The sequence below is a fragment of the Taurulus bubalis genome, assembly GCF_910589615.1.
Source record: "Taurulus bubalis genome assembly, chromosome: 4".
NCBI lineage: Eukaryota > Metazoa > Chordata > Actinopteri > Perciformes > Cottidae > Taurulus > Taurulus bubalis.
Window position 1 is genome coordinate 25,498,496 of NC_136592.1, and position 22,814 is coordinate 25,521,309.

The 22,814-nt window shown below is 41.4% G+C and overlaps 1 protein-coding gene across 1 annotated transcript in view; it reads left to right on the top strand.

Annotated features, from left to right (window-relative positions):
- myo9aa (myosin IXAa) overlaps nt 1-22,814 on the top strand; it is a gene marked incomplete at its 5' end in the record, with an annotated part of 73,104 nt that overhangs the window by 32,050 nt on the left and 18,240 nt on the right. Inside the window, 16 exons of the mRNA XM_079217305.1 lie at nt 625-722; nt 1,339-1,465; nt 2,182-2,271; nt 5,056-5,172; nt 5,365-5,499; nt 9,279-9,400; nt 11,387-11,528; nt 11,846-12,041; nt 13,250-13,369; nt 14,133-14,180; nt 14,770-14,845; nt 18,613-18,753; nt 19,303-19,342; nt 19,431-19,553; nt 20,711-20,791; nt 21,011-21,121. Coding sequence (XP_079073431.1) covers nt 625-722; nt 1,339-1,465; nt 2,182-2,271; nt 5,056-5,172; nt 5,365-5,499; nt 9,279-9,400; nt 11,387-11,528; nt 11,846-12,041; nt 13,250-13,369; nt 14,133-14,180; nt 14,770-14,845; nt 18,613-18,753; nt 19,303-19,342; nt 19,431-19,553; nt 20,711-20,791; nt 21,011-21,121 — 1,767 coding nt within the window. The remainder of the gene's footprint in view (nt 1-624; nt 723-1,338; nt 1,466-2,181; nt 2,272-5,055; nt 5,173-5,364; nt 5,500-9,278; nt 9,401-11,386; nt 11,529-11,845; nt 12,042-13,249; nt 13,370-14,132; nt 14,181-14,769; nt 14,846-18,612; nt 18,754-19,302; nt 19,343-19,430; nt 19,554-20,710; nt 20,792-21,010; nt 21,122-22,814) is intronic.

Below are 22,814 nucleotides of genomic sequence, written 5' to 3' on the forward strand. Positions count from 1 at the left end.
TAATCCAGGTCCAGATTTATGCACGAGTTTACTCCTGCTCATGTGCTTCTGGTTGCTCAATAATACTCATAATACTACAAGGATTTCATACAAAGTATTTAAAATGCTTTATTTTTTGTAATGCCTTTTATGATTCCAGTCTGCACTTCACATGCATTATATGCGCCTTTTATAAGAGCTTGTGCATATGAGCGCTTGCCTGCACACGTCACTGCCTTTGCGTCACAACAGACTCCCGCCGCGTCTCTTCACCCGCTCGCCAATATTCTGTGCATCGGTTTAAAGGGGTTTTCCACTCCACGGGCAGAACCTGCACACGCTCTGCACACCAGACTGGAGCGTTTGAACCCCGAGCTTCTTAATGACAGCTTATTTTAGCATGAGTCATTCATTCCGTCTGCTTCAAGCCACTCTTTTTTTTTTTTTTTGGGCTGCCAAGTAAACGAAAAAACTATTTTAGGCACCTTTTGTTGGGTACTCTGTAAACATGAAAAACACTTGGGCACTGCGTATGTCAACAGCCTTCAGTAAGTCCTCCATGAGCTCTTCTGGCTTCCAGGCGGCCGTGTCGTAAACAGCGCATGGAAACCCGATGACACTCGTTGTTGTTGTTGTTTTCTGCAGGACTGCTTCACAGTGGAGGGAGAGGACCTGAAGCATGACTTTGAGAGGCTTCAGCTGGCCATGGAGATGGTGGGCTTCCTTCCTTCCACGCGCAAAAAGTGAGTGACACACACACACACACACACACACACACACACACACACACACACACACACACACAAGGCCGCAAAGAGTGTGTGATCCACCTCATCGTCCAGACTGGAAGAACTTTCTGCTGTGCTGGCTTTGCAGATGAGCATATCGCTACCTTTTGCACTTCCCTCATTCACACTATAAATCACAGTATCTAGATATATATGTAAATACTGTAAGGATTTGTTCATAAGTGACGGTATGTATTCTATTTTTTTGCATTTTATTACATTCTAATTTTAAGATCTGTATATATGTTTAATGTGTGTGTAGCGTTACTGCGCAACAACTACATTGTGCAACCCTGTGTTGGAAAATTAATTGTGACCAAAAGATATGAATAACTTTACTGTAATAGTCCCTGAAAACTGTTTTATTGTGTATAGAATAAGATGTTGTTAAAGTACAAACACCTCAGCCTTGTTGGCCACCACATTCTTCATCATCACCATGATGGATTTTAAATGTCCAATATTTCAATAAAATCTGCATTGATAAAATCAAAGGTTTCCACTTATTGACAGTATCTGCAGTTACAGAAAGGGATTTAACCAGTTGAACGCTTACTGAACTGTTGTTTAGGATTTTCTGCCTGCTGTCGGCCATCCTTCACCTGGGCAACATCCGCTACAAGAGGAAAACCTACAGGGACGACTCCATCGACATCTGTAACCCAGAGGTGCTGCCCGTTGTCTCCGAACTGCTGGAGGTACGGCAAAAATAACGCTTCATATACTCTAAATGTGTGTTTGTATAAAAAACTAAAATAGGTGGTGTCAAAGTCTCACAGGATATATCCAATAATTGACACACGCTAACACTGCTATGACTGTTCTTCTTTTTTGTTTGTATTGCCAAACAACTAAATATGACATAAATCATAACTAATAAATCATATCTTTGTGTTATCATGTTACTCTCAAGCTAAAGTTTGACTTCAATTAGCTTTGGAGCCTGAAGTGCTTAATAAATACACGAGACATTACAAGTGACAGCTTGACATCCTCCCAGCAATGTGGTTTAACTTGTTTCACATCATGACTATTAGTGGATCATCGGCCTGACTAGATTCTCGTGGTATTCACCTTCCTTATTAGAAGCCTGTGCATAACTGTCACGTCTCACCTTTTAACTTGTGTTTATTTACGAGGAGACAGTTTCTGGTTGCTGCTGTAGATTTTTAACAGCACTTCTTCAAGCTGACAACCTATAAATCATTGAGCTTTGATATCTGACACTTTTCAAGTGACAGGTGTCCGTTATCAAAGCTCCATGATGATCCAGGATTCTGTCACACCACACACTGTTGCTATTGCTTTGGATGAAAGTCTCCACACAAGCGCATTTAATTAAATGGCGGGTTTATCGTCTTTTCCGCGGAGATTTAACTCACTTCCCTTTCTCTCTGGCTGTTGTGGTCACCAGGTCAAAGAAGAGATGCTGTTTGAAGCTCTGACAACCCGGAAGACGGTGACCGTCGGAGAGAAGCTGATTGTTCCTTACAAACTTTCCGAGGTGAGACTCTTCTCCCCGTCGCTGTGCTGGCAATGAATATCAGGGCACATATAAATTAGGGGAAATTAGACACAGAAAAACAGCAACATTTAAATGTCCCAGACAAGGAGAGACAAGTTTGCTTCTTCCCTGCTCTTAAGTAGAAGTGAACCGCGGTAATCTGACATCCAATTAAGTAAGTATTGCATCACTTCCTGTTCGTATGAAACCGTATACTCAGATGAGCGTGGTCCAAAACTGTATACTGTAGCATTTGAATTAGACCTAAAGATTCAGGAGTATGGCTGAGCTTTTTTTTTTTTTTAAATAAAGCATCCTACTCAGTAAAGGCATTTTGCCAGCTCGATAACGGCGCTGCAGCCGCGCCTCTTCGGTCTGACCCGGCCGTGTTTACAGGACAGCGTGCACCAGGACCGGATCTCCTCCTGCTGCCTCCAGCTCTCCAGCTCGGCCACACATGAACACACACACAGGCACACACACTTACAAGCACACATGCACAGATTCCTACAGCGTGTTTAGAGAGACATGGAAGGCATTTCCAGTCCCTCCACGGTTTTCTTTGAAAACAAACTCGCGTCACGGTCTGCATGATGAGGGGAGAGGGAACAACATGGGCGCACACTGGAACGCGGCAGTCACTTTGAATGGAGAGGTTTTTACACGCGCACACACATTGTGTTCACTTTTAAAGTTCTTATGATGCCTTTTTAATATTTCACATTCCAGTGATGACAAATGTTACCTATCTCCCGCACACATACAGTGAATATGGTGAAATCGTTTTCTTTTTGTCCCAGTATATATCACCAAAAGATATTGCCGTGTTCTACGTACAACCTCATAACGGCCTGTTGGCTACGTCGGAGGCATTTCAAATGACAAACTGTGATTGTTTTGGTGGCTCGCTGGGTGGTCTCAGTGTAAATATTGCTCCGACAGTCACAACAATCTCATAGCCTGTTAACTGAAATCATACACTCAAAGAAACCTGAACGCCCGTGTAATGAGTTACGAGGCAGTTTCCGTCTTTTAGTCCAACTTCCTCTGAATAATGAAAAGCTCATGGGGTCATTAGGGCCGCAGTACGTCTGCGGTTAAAAAAAAAGTATCTGTCCCGACTCATGGAAGGCATATTTGGTTTGAGGTTGGCTAAAAATATCCCTGTTAATTATTTAGAAAGAAAGGGATTTCAACTTTGAGTCGCCACTTCATGGTTTGTTTGCTTTCTGAATACTACGGCTCACCTCCGCTGCAGCAAGGTCAAACATTTCCAGCGGATACGGGATTTAGAGCATTTCTTCCCCCTATAATTTGACGAGGAATCTTTTGTCAAGTAATCTCCCTGCTTATTAAAAAAAGAAACACACAGAAATGATCCTGCACACTATTATTTCTTCATCTTCCAAATATGTAATGTTTGTCATCTTAATATAGTGCTGGTCGTCGCAGCAGCAGAGCTCTTAGTGTGTATACAGTCTATGTTTAGCCTATTGAAGCTAATGTTTCCATGAGGACAGGTCACACTGTCTGTGCCGCACTCGATGGGTTTTGGCGAGTCGACCTGATGCGGTAATGACGTCATTGACGGCACAGCGGCGTCCGGCTGTCATGCAGCGCCGTCTGCCAGCTCGTCTGTGCCTCCTGGGCCAAAGTTTCAACAGAGAACATGAACGCTGGAGACGTGTTTGGGTAGTCGAGTTGTCTGGTTTCTCCTGTTTATCCGTTTTTATAAATTTTTTACCTTTTTAGGGCCCATTCTATGTTTTTGCAGTGGTGGCTGACGGTTCAGTGTGGATGTGATTTACACGCAAACTATAAATGTTTGGTCATAAAGGAGAAATACAACCGTCTGCACATCTTGACTTCTTTTTAAATAACCTTTTTCAAACTGAGCCAGTGTTTTGACCTTAATATAAAACCATTTTACTTTAAAAGTGCAGTGTAACAAGGCCGAGCTCTGATCTATAATACAGATGTGTCTAGTGAGCACGTGACTCAGGAATGGTATCAAACCTCTAGCTCTGCACTAATAAACGTCATAAAGTTTACTTACGCTCATTTGCTTTCTTGCTGACAGTTCGATAACAAGATCGATACAACTTTCGTGTGTGTGAGCAGCTGGTTAGCGTAGCTTGGGATAAAGGTCAGAAGCAGGCAGAAACAAAATGCTTGGCTCTCTGCAAAAGTAACACAATTGACCCTCAAACAGCAACAAAGCAAATTGTACTAATTAACATGTTGTATATTTTTCTTTAATCCATGCAGAAAACAACATAACGACAATTTGCCAATTTATGGTTGCACTATTTCTTGACTGAGACACATTATTCTCCATAAAACTGCTTTTTACTCTTTGGTTTTTGTATGTTTTAAACAAACTAGATTAAACATGATAATAAGCGAGCTTTAGAGGTCCTACTTTCGTTCCCTTTGGGCTGGACCAGACGAGCAGTTTTCCCCTGTTTCCAGGGAATTGGGATAAAAGACACTGATTAGGTAGCTCTGAGGCTATGATTACATTTTAGTACTAAAAAGACTACACTAGAATAAAGCTCATTTGGATATAAAAAGAAAACAGTCATTGTCTATGGAGGAGCTCCAGAATTATACTTGATGACATCAGACGTTTGAGGGACAGTCACTTCTCTGGTTTCTGGCTCTTCTGGATTGAGTAGTTCAGTATTGAACTTTCTAATACATTTTTTTAATGAAATGTTGTCAACTGAGATATTTCCATTGGGAGTCACATTAAATATACGCTGTTTGTGTTTTAATGAGCAGGCTGGCACGGTGCGAGACTCCATGGCGAAGTCCTTGTACAGCGCTCTGTTCGACTGGATCGTCTTCAGGATCAACCACGCTCTGCTCAACATCAAGGACCTGGAGGAGACCACCAAGGTGGGACGACTCAAACGCAGCGACTTTTTCAATCGCCGACGTCAGAAAATCTCAGAATCATAACCGTCACTTCATTTGATTTTAAGTGTTGCATATGAACCGTAACTCAAAGATTTAAAACCCGTACTGACCGCACGGAGATTGTGAAATAATTAGTAAAAAATGTGTTTACGTTTGTCCGTCTGCATTCAGATCTTGTCCATCGGAGTACTCGACATTTTTGGTTTCGAGGATTACGAGAACAACAGCTTTGAGCAGTTCTGCATCAACTTCGCCAACGAGCGTCTGCAGCACTACTTCAACCAGCACATCTTCAAGCTTGAACAAGTAAGACATCTCCTAAATATCCTTCAGTCTCGAGGCCGATAAATCGTCAGAGCCGGATTCCTTGTTTCAGGCTTCGACTGCTGAACCGCTGAGCTGCTGTTGTTTTAAGATATTGTAGATCAGCCCAAGTTTCAAGGAAAGCCCTGATGCTTATCACACCACGCAGTGCACTTACACTACAATGACACGGAAACAATGGAGGAATTGGTCAAGTATGACCGAACTCTCCCTCCCCGTTGCTCCCCCACGACGAAAGATGTATGTTCTCCTGAGCCGATTCACTTCAAAAGGCACGATTCTTAAGATTTGCCTATAAATTGAAGATGGTGTTTGCCTTGAGATTGACTGAATCAGCGGACCTGTCCTGACATGTCTGACGGGGCTGTTCATAAATTTCACCGAGACATGAAGGGCCGTGTCCTCAAGTCTTTCCGGTTTGGTACAAAGGCAGTTGTTCACAAATCCTGTCTTGCCCTCATGTCATAAATATGTAAAGATGTGGACTGAAGATTTATTTACGACGAGAGACTTCAAAGACTTCTTTAGTTTTGGAGGTTAACTTGAGGGAAACGCAGAATTATTGGGCTCTACATTACGAACTTGTCAGAAAGAACAAACGGTTTAACGAGGAAAATTGAAGATCTGATGGCTTTTGTCAGTAATGACTCGTGAATTAAAGATTCAAAGCTTCCCAAAGCAAAGAAGTTGTCCAGGTTGTATGTTTTAATGCAGCCTTTGCAGGGAAATGACGTGCACTTGACATTCATGCTCACTGTATCCACATATGTTGTTTATATCGTAAAAACTATATGTAAATGTTACCCAGTGACTCAGGCACTACTTTGTTTGCCCCCAAACATTTATTTGAACTAGCAAACAGTATTTTCTTTCTTGTGAAGTATTCCCTTCCACCCTTCCCTGTAGAAGGCTCGCAAAACATGTTTTAAATCAGTCCGAATTTCACGGGGCCAGTAAAGGCCTTAAACTTTCATCTTGAGTATCTGTATGTAGTTTGTGGTTGATTTGAAGTTGTGTTTATGATCTCCATCTTGTGTTGTCATACCTCGTTTCTCGGGTGGCCCACTCTTAGTCCATTAGTCGACTAATCGGTTGTTTTAGTTGAAGTCACTATAGTCAATTAGCATTTTTTTTTTGTGGCTTTTTCCATGCGACTTATTTCCAAGAAACTTTGGTAAACACAAGATTAAAAGTGGGGCTTTTTACAAATTATTTGTAGAGAAACTACTTTTTCAGATCTGTTTTATTTAAATGAACAAATCAATTAGTCGACAAAACCGTATGAGTGTTAGTTGACTCAGCATTTCTTTGGTTGAGAAGAGTCTCTTCTTTTCACTGACTGAGACTTTAGCTGCCAGTATTTGTTGATATTTATTAGAACCCCACAGTACTTCCTGTGCTAATAGGAGTAGGCTGCACAAACACAAGTCAACATAGATCCAGCTTTGATCAAAACAGTTGGCCACAGAGTTATTTTCTTTAAATGCTGCTTTTTTCCCCTCCTCTTCTTGTGTTAAAGGTGCAGACAGTGATTTTAGCTCAACAGAAAAACAGTGGCTAGAATCTAGCCACACTTCACTATAATAATTACTTCTACTGGATTAGTTCCAGCCTCACTACTTTGTGTTTACATATTGTATCTCGGAGGTTCCCATACAGCGTCTGTGTGTGCACTTAGAGCTGATTCCAGTTGATGTCCACCCACTTTCCTAATTTTCAGTATGCAAACCCCCAGTAACTCTGCATGTGAACAGTACATGTGTTCTGCTATTGATTTCTAATGTTTTCCATGGATCAAACTGCCACGACATTCACATTTCCTATCAGACATCCTAGATTTTATCAGGCAAGTAAGAGAATAAAATCTATTTTTTTTTTTGCTGAAATCTCTCGAATCTGTAAACTTAATTAACGTGGCTTGGTGGATTGATATTAAAGCATTTACCGGTAACATTTAAACTACACTAAAGACTTGATCAGAGGAAACTGGAGCGCCTATGAATTCATAATGGCCTACATTCGGCACTTTAAAGCATTAGTTGTGTGTGGAAAAATCGATGTGCAGCCCGAAAGCCTCTGAAAATGATTCAACCAGGATAAGTGGAGAGCTGCCATGCTTCATATTTCCACTGAAGCCGGCTTCACACCCTCGTCTCCAGTTACAGACGTATATTTCCATTCATCGGGCGACCAGTAACCCACTCTGTTGGAAGCAGCGAGGGCTGAATGGTTTGCTTTTGGAGCCCAGTGATGGTCACTTTAAGGGGGAATAGTACTTATTTTGGTCTATTTTCCAACCTTTTCAAACGACACCTCCGCCAGGAATCACATTAAATGGAAGAAGAGAATGTTGGTATGATAATATTCATACCGTATTTCTACAGTATAATCATGAGTTAACTTCAGTTAGTTACAGTTAGTTACTACAGGCGTTTAATAATGGCTTATCATGAATAATACGATGATAGGGACAAACTGCGCAAACTGGAAACAAAATAGGAAGACAATCTGCATATGCTGATTCTGCTCATTTTGGAGACAAAATCCGAGTGAATCACAGTGGTTGTTAGATGATTTAAAAGCATGTCGAGGGGGCGGATACAGTATCCTGTGTAATATAAAGCAATCCAAAACAACACCCCCACAAACCACAGCGTGGTGATTACTGAGTCAGCACCTATCTGACACGCATTAAATGTTATAATGCTCACAAATGTGTATTCCAGAGCTGTTGTATTGGATCATATTGCACAGGTGTTGCTTTTATAGGTGTGTGTGTGAGTGTGAGTGTCGACTGTCCTGAAAAGACACAAGAGTAAAAACCTGTCATTAGGAAGTTACTCAGGTTGATATTGTGACGGGATGAAAAGACGGACCTGTTCTTCAGCTTACCCAGGAGGAAGTCTGGTTTGCAGCCAGGCATTAAACTAAAAGTCAACAGATGACACTGAACAACAGAAAGAAGTTTAAAAAATAATTCACTTACCTTTTTTATACCTTATTTTACTACCTTTTTTAACCTATGTTTCTCTAAAAAGACTTTTCAGACAGCAGAATATCAACATAAGTGGGCAGTTTATATACAGACAATTTCTCCTCTGTTCTACTAAATTATTTGGTTTAATTTAACCAAATACTGAAGAAAAGGATCATCTTTATTGTCTTCAGATGTGGAGTAAGCAACAGTGATTAACTGCCTTCGGACTCCATGGTAGCAAGAACAGAGATGAGAGAAAAGGGGATTCCAGTGATTTGTATTTAACCTCCCCTGGATCAAGGTCTTTATTGATTGAATCTCTTTCCCAAGAACACAGGAAAATAACATTTATGGGGAAGAATACAATGATAAATGCTCTGAATGCTTCGCTCATTATTAAACCAGCGAGTTGCCAGGAATGATCTGAGGAGTGTTGCGAGATGACATGAAAGCAGGCAAACAAACAAACAACGTTGTTGCTTTGATTGAATAACAGCCCGACTCATATAGAACCGGTTTTTGATGGCACGTTGATTTATTTTTTTATGCCACATATACTGCACATCTTCAGACCTAAACTAAATGTGATTATTTATCTCTGTTTTCCAACAAAAGCACGAAAACGATTTATTTTTTAACTGTCATATATAGATGTAATACAATAGGGCACTAAATATGCACGACAAATGCAACCAAAGCAAAAAGAATAATCAAATGACAATGCTCGGAAGCAAAGTATTAGTCCTGACCCGGAGGTCTCTGTTTGTATTGGTTGTCCCTGCAGGAGGAATACAGGGCAGAGGGCATCAGCTGGCACAACATCGACTACATCGACAACACAGGCTGCATCAACCTGATCAGCAAGAAGCCCACGGCTCTGTTCCACCTCCTGGATGAAGAGTGCAAGTGAGTCTTCCAGTCCGCCTGGCTTCCTGTTTGACTCATTTGTTTTCTGTGAAAACTCAGTTCATTTTCCCGCGAGGTAAACCGCCAAGTGCTTCCCACGAACTGAAGCAAAGTTGGCGGGCAGCCTGATAGTAGGATGGTGAAGACACAACATCATAAAAGTGCCAAGAGTTTGATTATAGCGAGCGTGGGACTTTTACCAATACCCATACTGCCATACTATTAAGAATGAAGAAAAAAAATGCAGTATGTCCCAATACATAGTATGTACCAAATACCAGGATGTCTTAATGCATCCGGTCACATTTTGCAGTTTTTGCAGTTCCCTCAGTGCTTGTATGTCTATTCTGACCCACAATCCTCTGGCCAAGAGTTCAAAGTTGAAGATGCAATGTTACGACGAAGTAGTACGTCCTAATTGAACTCATTCTGCATGCAACATTTAGTACACAGTGTGTACTAAAAGTAAAACAAATTGGAAGCTGTCTTTTTACTCTCAGCTGACAGATGACGGAAGAAACGCAAACAAGAAACAACTTGGTATCCGTGAGCCGTAGAACATACATGTTTACTGCGGTTGCATATATGTTTTTATATTAAACCGTAATAAAATCACTATTCGTAATGTGAAAGAGGTTGATTGTAGTGACGAACACATCTTGTTCTAGCTTTTCAGCCTCTTTTAGCTCCTTTATCGTACATTTTCATATTTCCATTTTTTATCATGTCTTATACTATTGCCCTGTGTTCATGCACCAATCACCAAGTCAAATTGCTTGTACGCGCAAAACATACTTGGCAATAAATCCGTTCTGGTTCCGATTCTGAATGTTTCAGTATTATGGCACCACATGACAGACACATATTTATATTTACCATCTAAAGACCAAGCTAGAGATAAAGGTAAAGATAAAGGGAGCATGCACATCTGACTTCCATGCGTCAGGAAGCCGGAAACACTTCAAATACTTCATGTTCGCTGAAAATATGAGTTGACAGTTTCTTTTTGATGAACCTCAGGCATGTGTCTGTCAGCTTGTTTCCTAATTCTTCTGCCCCCTAGTGGCCAAAATAAAAAAGGCTTGAGCTGTCGAACAATCAGAAGCTTAACCAGATACAACTGATTCCTGGAGGTTATAGGAAGTGATGCACACATGCTACCTTCAAGAGGAAGATTCAGAGCTTTAAATGTATCTCAGAGACTTTCTACAAGATTTATGCAAGCTGCAAATAAAACATTATTTTTTTGTTTTCATCACCACTTTGGCAACAAACATGTACAATAACAAAGAAGGCAAGTGACACATCAGTGTGACTGGCTGCTCACTCTAGAGATGCAACTAATGAGAATATTAAATGTGTATAACACACAATAACAACAAACAATAAGTACATTTAATTACCACAGTGAAAGATAAAGTAGCCGAGAATATACACCCTCTAAAGTGCAGAATAAATGTGATCCTTTCAGGTTCATGACTGTAATATGACTATTTTTACTGACAGTATTTCCTCCTTTATTTCTCCCTCTTCTCCATTTGGACACTGTCTCAAATTCCTCCCACTTTGAAACGCTGCAGAGCACTGAGTCCTTGGCTGTGCAGTCTTCATAGTTCAGGTTTCCCCCTGTCCCAAAAGCCCCCGGTGTCTCATTCTTCCCCTCTTTGCTTCCTGTAAGCTGCTGATTTTCTGGATTCTGGACTGGAGGGAAGTCTGAACCGAGATCAGCTAAAAGTGATAATCCCCGACCCGTGGCGTAAAAGGATGAAATGTCAAAACTGGTTACAGATCAGATCACTTGCCACGTTTCCAGCGGTCCACATTCAGTACTTTTATGTGAATGATGCCATGAGAAGTGTGATTTATACCGCAGCACTCATGAGTCATGACAGAGTTCGGCAGATCTCCTTTCTTGATGTGTTCTCGCATTCGAAACAAATGTAAAACCCCAAATTAAACTCAGCTGTCCTTTTCTGTTTATTTCAGTTTCCCTCAAGCCACCAACCAGACTCTGTTGGATAAATTCAAGCGGCAGCATGAGGGGAACAGCTACATCGAGTTCCCTGCTGTCATGGAACCCGCCTTCATTATCCGACACTATGCCGGCAAGGTCAAGTACGGGGTCAAGGTCAGTGTAATCCCCCACTTCCACACCGAGTCACTGATTAGACGGAAAAGGGAGGTTCAGCCAGTCTTGGCGGTGTTTTTGTTCTTCTTTTTTTTTGGTGGGATGGAAAGTGTTTGTTTTCACACATCAACATCATCATAACCTTATTAAAGCTTCAAAAGATTTAGGGGTAATTTGAACCATTTATGGTTTGATATTGTTATTACAATCTGCTGCTTCATACCTTCATTATTGTACTAATGTTTTGGTGCAAAGAAACTAACCCAATAAAATCCATAATTAATACAATCTTTTTTTTAAATCTCTGTCACTCACAGGATTTCAGGGAGAAGAACACAGACCACATGCGTCCGGACATCGTAGCTTTATTGAAGAGCAGCAAGAACGCTTTCATCTGCGGGCTGATGGGCATCGACCCGTCAGCCACTTTCCGCTGGGCGGTACTCCGAGCCTACTTCAGGGCCCTGGTGGCTTTCAGAGAGGCTGGGAAGAGACACACGCAGAAGAAGACTGGTGAGCTCCCACACCAACGGAAACTCCATTAGCAGGCACATAATAGCAGTGAGACAGAGAGCACTGGGATGTAGCAGATGCATACTAATAATACCTGGAAAAATACGTCATCAACAAATATATAGTTGTTATTCTATTAAGGCATCATCTTAAGTTTCTTTTTTTTCCCTTAAATTATTCATTTACAGCATTTTGCAGCTGCACTAGTGATAATATAGATTATATTAGAATAGATATTAAAACAATTATGAAAATCTGTGCTCACTGTGTCAAAACATCGTTAAAGAAACAGCAAAGTAGGAAAGGACATTCATTTTGCTGAATGGCATGTGAGCATCACAGGTACTTTCTGGCGAACTAGCGAACCTCCTTTTATATCCGCTATGCTTATGAGGCTTGAAAAAACTTCAGTTTTTCCCTCTATGCATAGTACCGTATGCTGACGTGCCACACAGTTCATTATAGCTCGCTTTTCCTCTGCCGTATTCTGTGTTTCAGTAGTGACTGTAGTTTGTGTGCATAGTGCCGCCATGTAGTTACCGTAGCTCTTCCTCTTCGTCTCTCTCAGCTTCGGCTTTCTACGAATGCCTTCTTTTCCCCATAGAGAGACTTTGACATGCAGTAGATATTACCATCGGATGTTTTCTCAGCACTCGGACTCTGCACCTTCTCGACCCTTCCTACACATTAGGGCCTCCATGTAGACGCTGTTACGTGAAATTAGAAGCCTTGTGTCTTTTGCTTAACCATAGAAATCCTTCCAACTGAACTTTAAAGATCTCAGAGTCACCAAAGAGAACCTGTCACATGTCTTCTAAAAACGTTTCTGTAAAATGATCTATTAAAAGAATTCTCATTACCCCGGGCTTTTTAAATACCCTCACAAGGACTAAGAGGACAAAGAGTTTAGAATCAGAAAAGCTTCTCGAAGACATTGTGTGGAAGTGCTTTTGGGCGGCAAACACTTACTCACAGAACTACAATGACAAACATCCTGCCACTGCCACCGACTGCAGTTTTGAATGTGAATCATCTTCTCCCCTAAAGTCTTGCACAGGTATCTCTCCAGTAGACGACTGCATCTCTTGATCTCTTCTTCTTCGCTGTCTAATCTGTCTTCTCTCTCTCTCTTCCCCTCCCTTCTATGTCCTTGTGTGTTTTTTTTTTCCTCTCTCTCTCTTGTTTCTCTTTTGTTTTGCTTCTCCAAGGGCATGATGACGCTGCTCCCTGTGCAGTTTTGAAAAGTGTGGATAGTTTTAGTTTTCTGCAGCACCCTGTGCATCAGAGAAGCTTAGAGATCCTGCAGAGATGCAAAGAGGAGAAGTACAGTAAGGCTGCCAATACAACAATAACTCCTCCTTACTTTCCTGTTAGACCATTACTTGGGGAAACCGTAGGGACGAGGCTGACCAACATCCTCAACTTTACTGCACTGCGCTGCAGCCAAAGTCGAGCCAAAAGAGATCAAAATCCTCGTTCAAACTTCGAGAGAAAAGTTTTGACTTTCTGCTTTTGTTGATTTGATTTACAAACTTATCTTCTATCAATAGACTAGATGCTTGTTGGTCTCCGCTCCCTCTGTCTCCCTCTTCCCCCCTTTCTTATGCACCGGCATGCATTTGTTCTTAGTCTCGTCTTGCATGTTGTTCTTGTGCTTCGGCCTTTGGGTCACTCACACTGTGCTTGTGTAAGCCTAGCAGAGAAATGCATGACGGTCATCCGCTAATGTTGGTATGAGGAAACAACGCAGTAACACCTCCTAGGTGTCCCATCACTTCCTGTTTGGTCACACAGCTACACTTTCTTGCCCAGTCCTGTCTGTTTGGGGGGGGAGTTGCTTGTCCACCCACCACAGCACACGTCTAAAATCAACCAACTTCACCCTTCACTAATACCACAAAGGCTGGTGATGGTGATAGAAACACTGACGGGGGTGTGGTCAGACGTCACTAACTTGCTCACAGGCCACTTTGGTGGAGGACACACGGCCGACCTCACACACACGTCTGTCACGGGAGGTCACGTTCCCTCTGCGAACATTTCATGACACTCGGATGTGTTTGTGTCTTTTTGTTTTGTGCCACCCTGCAGCTCCTGAAGAGAGTGAACTTGTTGTACAAAGTGATGAAACTGAAAACGGTATACGACAAAGTCACCTGATAAAATGCTCTCAGATTGCTTCTTTTTTTATTTTATTTTAAAGTAGGCTAACCCTCACCGTAGAGCTCTCTGGTTTCTCATCACTATGATTAAATGGCATATCACTGCCATCACACCATAGTAATGTCACACAGCAGCCTGAATTAATCCCATTCTGCTTTGAGTTTTATTTTTTCAAATTCTCTTTAGTCCGACCTAAACGGTGACCGCCTGCCGTACTTTGTTCCATAAATGCTTATGCAACAAACATTTTTAAAATATTGGTATTTTAAATAACTGATCAAGGTTTGAAGCAAACCTACAGTCCAATAACTCTTCAGCATCATCTTTCATAATTCAACACTAACAAGATAAACTCACTATTAACTTCACAGATCTTTTTTCAATATGAAATCATCTGCAGTGGATTGTATGTCCAATAAAAAGGCACAAAACGCTCACTGCAATAACACATGGTGTTTTTTTTTTGCTTGGGAAGGGTTTGAGTGTCAGTTTGTGTGTGTGCGTGTGTAAGAGTGTGTGGTTTTGTGTTCTTTCACACGATGCCAACCTGTTTGTTCGTGATCAGGTGTGACCAGAAAGAGTCCACGTACACCGCTGTCGGACCTTCAAGGAAGCAACACCATCAACGAGAAATCCCCACGGTAAGAGTCTGTGCTTTGATCTTTATAAAGATTCCCATCTGTTGTCAGGTCAAGTCGGGAGCGTTTTCAGGAAATAAACATGACAACATAAATATAGAATAGAAATAATTACTATATGAAATAGATGATATAAGATATGTGTACATCTGAATTAATATTAAAGCTGATAAGAAGAAAATTAAATTGAAAATATGAAATACTAAAAAAAAATATATATATATATAATATATTAAAATTCAAATTAAAGAACTGTGCTCTTTTTAAGGTGGTAGTAGAAATGTGAAAAATCATCCAAGGAATGTGCAAAGGTTCACAGAATTACTTGTGGAAATAAATTCAAATCAATCAATTCAAAGCCAGGTCCTCCAGATGACTGCGTTCATTGAACAATACTACAGATATGCCAGGGCTGGACGGACACACACACACACACACACACACACACACACACACACACACACACACACACACACACACACACACACACCCTCCAAAGTTACTGTGCATTCCGGCATTTTTTGCCTTTTTAGTAGTTGACTGTCAAAAGAGGAAATGAGGGGACAGGGAAACGACCGGCAGCAACGGTCCTCGGTTGGACTTAAACTGGGGATGTTGTGGTATTAATGTCGGAGTCGTCACCTCGAGGCCTCCAGGGCGTCTCTTAATACAAACATATTACAAAGAGCTCTGGAACCGCTGTCAACAAAGCCTGTTAATACCGATACTCTGACACACAATCATTAAATATATATATATATATATATATATTTTTTTTTTTAATCATCAAGCAATGATATGCACCTCTGGATACTGAGACAGACATGGCATGTATTTTTATAAAGTAAGAAAGGGTGAGTGCTGTGACCCTGAGCGTTGCTCTCATACCCCCCACTGAGACCCCGGTCCAACACCTCCTCTAATTAGCTGTAGACTGTGAGATTAGTAGACTAGTGGCCCACGACAGCGACCGGTGGCACAGAGCGGCTCGTACAACACAGCTTTTGTTACACAGGAGCTCAGTCCGGGGCTGTTAACCCCCGTCCTCCCCCCCTTTTAATGTGATTTAGCAACCTTCTGCCCTCCCTCTCTTTCTCTCATACGCTACCCACTCGTCCTCTCCTTGCTCGGAGAGCACTAAGCCCCGTGCAGCTGCTTCCTCCGTGATGTGAAGTCCCAGCTATGCACGAGGTAGAAGTGCTTGGAGAGTTATAAATATTAGGTCCCTGCAGTGTGCTTGTCTGCTGGACAGAGCAGAGAAGTGCTTTATGGGACTCTCGGAGAGACTGCGGAGATAAACAGTCACAAGAAGCATGTTGTACCATCAGCGTTCACTGAGATCGATGATCAACTGGGGAGACATTCTCTCTCTGGCTCTTTATATGGTAGGCCAGATGCTAACTGAGGATTTGTGCTGGTGCTTTGGGACACATTGTGGCGTCAAACATTATTTTCTGATGTGGTCATTCAATGCAATGAGCCATTAAACACTTGTCACATAAAGACGGCGCATAAACCCAGAAATACATACAGTAAATATATATACCCAAAGATTTTGATTTAGACAAAAACAATGGAGCTTCGTGGCTTTTCTGCCTTTTTTTAATTTATAATATTGTAACGTATTGCAGGCTAGTAGTACAAATCCAACCGTAGGACTCCGGTGGGAGGCCAATACGGATAGTGGAGCAGTGGCTGTGTTAGTGGAGCATCCTCTGGGTCTCTTCTGTTGCCTCCACAGAGGGAAGCTCTGCTGAAAAAGCCACTCGCACCTATGTTGTCTATTTTCACGCCTGGTTTCTATTTGCGCCTTCTGTCCACGATATATTTCAAATTCAACACACAGTATTTTGAGGCTTGACCGAAAAAGAAAATCATGGCAAAAGTACTTTTTTTGTTTTGTTTTGTGTTTAGAAGTTTTTTTAAATCAGAATCAACTTGACTGTCCAAGTGTGTTTCGGCATGCTGGGACTTTTACTTTGGTTTCCAGTGGCTCTCTATGAACTTTATCTGAACGCTAACATGATAAAGCATATGCATACGGATGTGTGTGTATTTGTGCTTTGATTTGTTCGTACCCTGTGAACACATTTAGAAGTGCTTTAGACCTTTTGTTGGCACAAATGATGACGTTCTGGCTGTCTTACAAAATGTAAACGCACATCTTTTAACTAAATGTAAGCATATCAAAACACATTGTTTTGATAATAGACCTCAGCAAACCTCAATCGGAGGTTATTGTCATGAACCAAAGACATGAAAAAGCTACATGAAAAGTCCAGTGACCATGAATATCTGCAAAAACTGTCATGGCACCCCATCCAATAGTGTTTGAAGTATTTCAGTCTGGACCAAAGTGATGGAGCGACCAACATTGCCATCCAAAGAGGGGTAAGAGGAAATCAAAGCGAGGAGGAGGGAGTCGCATACGCTACTTTCTAAAAGCATATTTATGTATTTCAGCAGTGGAAAATCACGTTCAACCCAAACAGCTGCTCCTGCACAGAAAGCTCAACCTTCTCATCCGCCTTTTCTGTATTTGTATTGACTTTATTTTTCATGAGCCACAATGCTCGCCACATGCTCGTGTCCCACCTTGTTCTCTCTCTAGGAATGACTCAACCTCCTGCTAATAACACAATACAAGCTACAAAACACATCTTGCTACTGTAGTCGGTGTGTCACAGTGTGTGGCGGCTTGTAACTCAGCAGGAGAGATTCTTGTAAATAAATTATGGATCTGAAGAGCTGCATTAATGATACTACTATCATTAATGCAATGGTATATCTGCTACTGCCACAGATATACCATGTGTGTGTGTGTATATATAGGGACGATGGAGATCGTTGGTTCCTCGGTTTTCTCCTCTCTCGTCCGCTCCTCTGGGCTGAAGTAGCTCGGACTGGTTCATGGTTTCAACCTTGACCGAACCGCTCGTGTTTTTGTTTGTCTTCTGGGCCAGTGGTTAGGTTTCACCTTGAGGTCTGAGGTTTAAGTCATGCGTGAGGTGGATTCCACTCTCTCCAAGGGAGAGAACAACATGGAGACTTGCATGGAGACTTACACAACACAAAAAATTATAAATATTTTTGATAAAACCAGATAGTTACTTTTCATGTATCTGAGTTAGTTCACAAACTCTCAAAATCCCCAAAGCTCTTGGTTTATCGCTTTCTCATTGTTGCGGGAAAATGTTTTATATTTATGTGTAAAAGCCAAGAGACTGGTCGGTTAAAATGTGGCTGAGCGACACGATCAATACCTCACGTCTCTGGTGGAGCAAATCATATTCTGGTGGAAAGACAATGCACACAAATAGATACTTTTTTCGTAAAAATAAGTTAGTTGAGTTGCATTATTTAAGCTAGGAAAACTATAAGTATACTGTCTGATTGTGACTGACTGTTTATCAATCCTGTGTCATCATCCACTATTTAAATTTCACATATTGTCCAGTAATATTGTATGTCAGGAATTTGTAAGTAATCATGTTTTCCCAAGATGCCCTGAAGTCTGAACTAATTGCCTAAATGTACTTTATGTTGACGGTGTGTTAAATATGTGGTTTAGTCTTGAGCTCTTTGATAAAAAAGTAAGAATGGATTTTATGCTGAATTTACAAAATACGAGATGCATAACAGTTGAAATCTTTACTTTAAAAACTTTAAAATCTATAGCTCTGTTATTATATTTATCAAGATTTATATGGAGTTTGGTTTGCCTAGTTTGCCTAGTTTAGACTAAACTAAGTTTTCTTGTTGGCCCAAAGGAGTTCTCCGGGCCTCGGCTGGAACGGGCGTGTGGGTCGAGTGACCCGTTTGTCATCCAGCGGCACCACCACAGAAGAAGACGGCATCTTTGTGAACTCTGCAAGCAGCAAACTGCTGGAGCGAGCCCACGACATCCTCATGTCAGTAACAGCACGCATCCACAGGCACCATGAAGCTTTACACAACTCCTTCAACGCGCTCCTCCTCGTTGTTTTTCTTTGAGCTTTCTCTCCGATTTTAAAATGTAACACTATCTTTAGCATCATATAATTATACTGTTAATCATTATGTACATCAGCAGTGTGGCCTCGTGCCCTAGAGACATTCCCTAAAGACCAGAGTTCAAACTCAGTGTCAGAAAACATCTGCGCTGCCTTGTCTCCTTCAGTGATCACTACATTCCTACCAGCTCCAAGGGTGCTGTTCTGCAGCCGACCCTGACCTCTGACCTCCCTCTGGGGAGCTGCTCCCCTACGGGGATGAATAAAGATCCACTTTATTGACAGGAATATGAGCCACTCGGGAAGAATTTCTGAAATTAATTCAGCGCTTTTGTTGACCTTTTTCACTTTGCCAGAAAAAATAAAAGCGACCTTTTCACCTCTTGAAAAAAGACTTGTTGCACAAGTGCTAAAAAATGGATTCAACTGCTGTTCTCACATTTCTGTTTTTTGTTTTTTATAAACCAGGAGGAACAAAAACTACAAATCTAAGCCAGTTCTACCGAAGGTACAGTCCAGGTTATCATTATTTATTAATCCTCATAGATTCCAATGTGTTGTGACATTATCAGCTGACTTTGGCTTCACACCTGCAGCATCTACTGAACGTCAAGTCCCTGAAGTACCTCAGCAACCTGACGCTTCACGACCGCATCACCAAGTCGCTGCTCCACCTCCACAAGAAGAAGAAACCACCCAGTATCAGCGCACAGTTCCAGGTCAGAAACACACACACACACACACACACACACACACACACACACACACACACACACACGGTAGCACACTGCAGAGCTCACTGATTTGCCATTCAGTGCGCTCAACGTGAAAACAGCCTGATTAGCCTGAGCTGCAGTGAGGAATCTCCCCCTCCAGCTGTGAATACGATAAAAACAAGGTGTGTCCTTTTACAACTATCCCTCCGTTTCTCTGCCTGTATCCCTGTTTTTGTCCGTAATGTGTGTGGAGTCTATTACTTCATCCACACGCACACCCAAAAGTCTTAAATGTATGACATTGGTTCTGGAAATTTAAAACCAAAAAAATAATAAAGGTCTAATAAAAATATAAGACTTTTGAGTTGGTGAGAAAGTGAATTTTTTTTTCCTTTTTTCAGACTCACTTCTCCTCCCGAATGTTCACTTAGGAGATGATACCCAAGAACCATGAATGATCTTATTCCTACCATTTAAACTGCTGAAAACAAAGACGAAAGTTAGTTTTTAGCATTTTACAGCAGGTGATTTTCTTTGAATAGACTTTCCCGAACATGAGACAAATTAGACCGACAACTACAGTGAGCATTCAGAATAATATAGTTAATCTTTAAATCACACATGTCTCTCATATGCAGCCAGTAACACAATCCAGCTTAGAAGAAAAAGCACTTTATTTCTGTCTGACTTCTTTGAACGTGAACTCTGTGCTCTGGCCGTTGAGGGCCGAGGCCCCTCTGACAGGCGGCCCTGGCCTCAGTGTGTAGATGACTTCACTTCCCACATCCTGTGCTGAGCTGATTGCTTTAATCTCCCATGGAGGAGGAGGAGAATTAATTCCTCCTGCCTGCCACTGAATCATCACACACACACATGCTGCTGACACACATGTGCATTTGTTTGAACACACACACACACAATGGTTGCACATGGAAATACTACACATCTTTTTTTATTATTTAACCACATGCTTGCGTGGGCATATTGCTTATATTTATGATTCCAGGCAGCAACATTAATCTCGCAGCAAGGGACTAGCAGGATGCTGGATGGACCAGCAGTTATTCACGTCTGACTTTGACTTCCGCCTGTCAAACCCTGTGCTTCTCTTTATGTCTTTTGTCAAATCTAACGTTCTATTTGTGTGCGTCTTTCTTTAGGCCTCCCTCAATAAGCTGATGGAGACTCTGGGTCAGTCTGAGCCCTATTTTGTCAAGTGCATCCGTTCCAATGCTGACAAGGTACAGTGCGCTCACTCCGGCCTGCTGCCACTTTGACTGTTTTGGTTTACTTTTCAAAGCATTTTTATTATTTCCTTTTTTGAAGGTTGAACATTTTCTAAAGCATGTTTATCATTTCCCCCTTTTCTGCTCTGTAACCTCTGACATCTGTCGTTTCTCCCTTTTTCTGTCATTTCCCACTCTCCCCTCCTCGGTTATTCTGTTTTTCCTTTTCCTCAGCTGCCTTTAAGGTTTAATGATAACCTGGTGCTGAGGCAGCTGCGCTACACAGGTATGCTGGAGACCGTGCGCATCCGACAGTCGGGCTACAACATCAAGTACAGCTTCAAGGTAACACACATGTACACCCTGCAGGCACTCAGATCTTTATATCTGAATACAGTCAATAAGAAAGAAATAAGCAATTGGAGATAAACAAATACAGTACACACGTGACTTTAGTTCACTATAATTAACCACTTAATAAGTCATCAGTAGTAGAATGAAAGTAGATTAACTCAAGTTCTTATGTACAAGTGTTTAGAGATACATTACTTGTATTTAACTTGTACTTCCATTCTTATGTCGTGCAAAACTTTTATTCCAGTAGAGTTTAAAAGGAAATATTACACTTTTTTGCACTCTATAAGCTATAATAATTAGATACATATGCGGATTATGATATTACACATAAAACAGAGAATCTGTTAATTAGAGGATAACTATCAACAGTATCTAAAGTAGTTCAAATGAGTTTGCAGCCTATTTTTTTCCCGAGCCCAGCCTGAGAATAAATGTGTCAGATACAGACTGAAGAGTGATGCCTATGCGGAAGTGTCTTAAACCTGCATTCTCCTTACTGACCAGCAGGGGGCAAGTACATTTAGAAGTACTGAACAGGACTTGTGAAACTGATCTTTGTGTCAAATTGATGTAGTTCCCCTTTAAATTCTGTTAGTTTCCTGAGAGATATAGCAGACTCACTTCTCCCACTCGTCTTTGTCTAGAAAATCCCAAGTATCACGTTCAACATGAAGCAAACCTTCGATATGCCAAACGTTAAAAGGAGTTGAGCAGCAGATTGCATTAGTGTGCTCCCTCTGTGCAGGCGTGTGCAGGCCAGAGAGCGGATGCGCTATCAATCTCACTGCTCGTGTCCCAGAAACTTAAACGACACTCTGGTTTCTACGAGTTTTGCTGCCAGCGATGAATTCATCTCCAGGAAACATGTCGCTGTTTTGAGCCACGAGTCATTGTGTCACGATGCAATTATGTGGGACGTGAGGTGGCTGCCATCTCAACCGCATTGGCTCTCGTTAGAATGATGTCAACCCTGTGAGAAATGCTGCATGACTAATAAAGCCGATCATGTTTTAATGCTGGTTGGAAGTGAGTCTTTGGACAGAGAACGTTTGGGAGTGGCTCCAGTTTCCTCTTCCATTAGTTTCCATTTTGTGGTCTTGAATGTTTATTTGTGCCAGTCACGTCATGTCAGGGTTTTAGGCAGAGATTAAGTCATCGTGCTGGTTTATTATTGTTATTGTCACTTACCCATATGACAAATTATTCTCCCATGAAACTCCCACAGTGGTATCCACTTCAGCTGTGTATCGATGATGAACGATACAATAAAGAACAAGCACTAGTAACACAACATCAGTGTAGTGAACAGATAACAGGTTGAAATCTGTAAAAAAATAAAGAAAATAAGATGCCGTTGTGGTAAAAGTGAATCCTAGTTTAAAAAGCAAGTTTTAAATTCTGTAATAGATAATCCAGCATGCAAATGTGAGGGGGAAGTTTGCTGCTTTACTGAAGTAGGATTTCGAATGCAATACTTTTACTCTTCTTTTTTTTGTTTGCACTGTTGTACTGGTACTTCCACCACGATTGGAAAATATTTCCCACGAACATTTGAAAACGATTATAAAATTGATTCAGCTATGTCTGTGGCCGGACCTTAAGAGTGTAAAATTCCTAAAAATTTAACTGTTTTGATGAGCTCACTCGCGATTATTTTAACAGCAGACATCTTCATTTATCA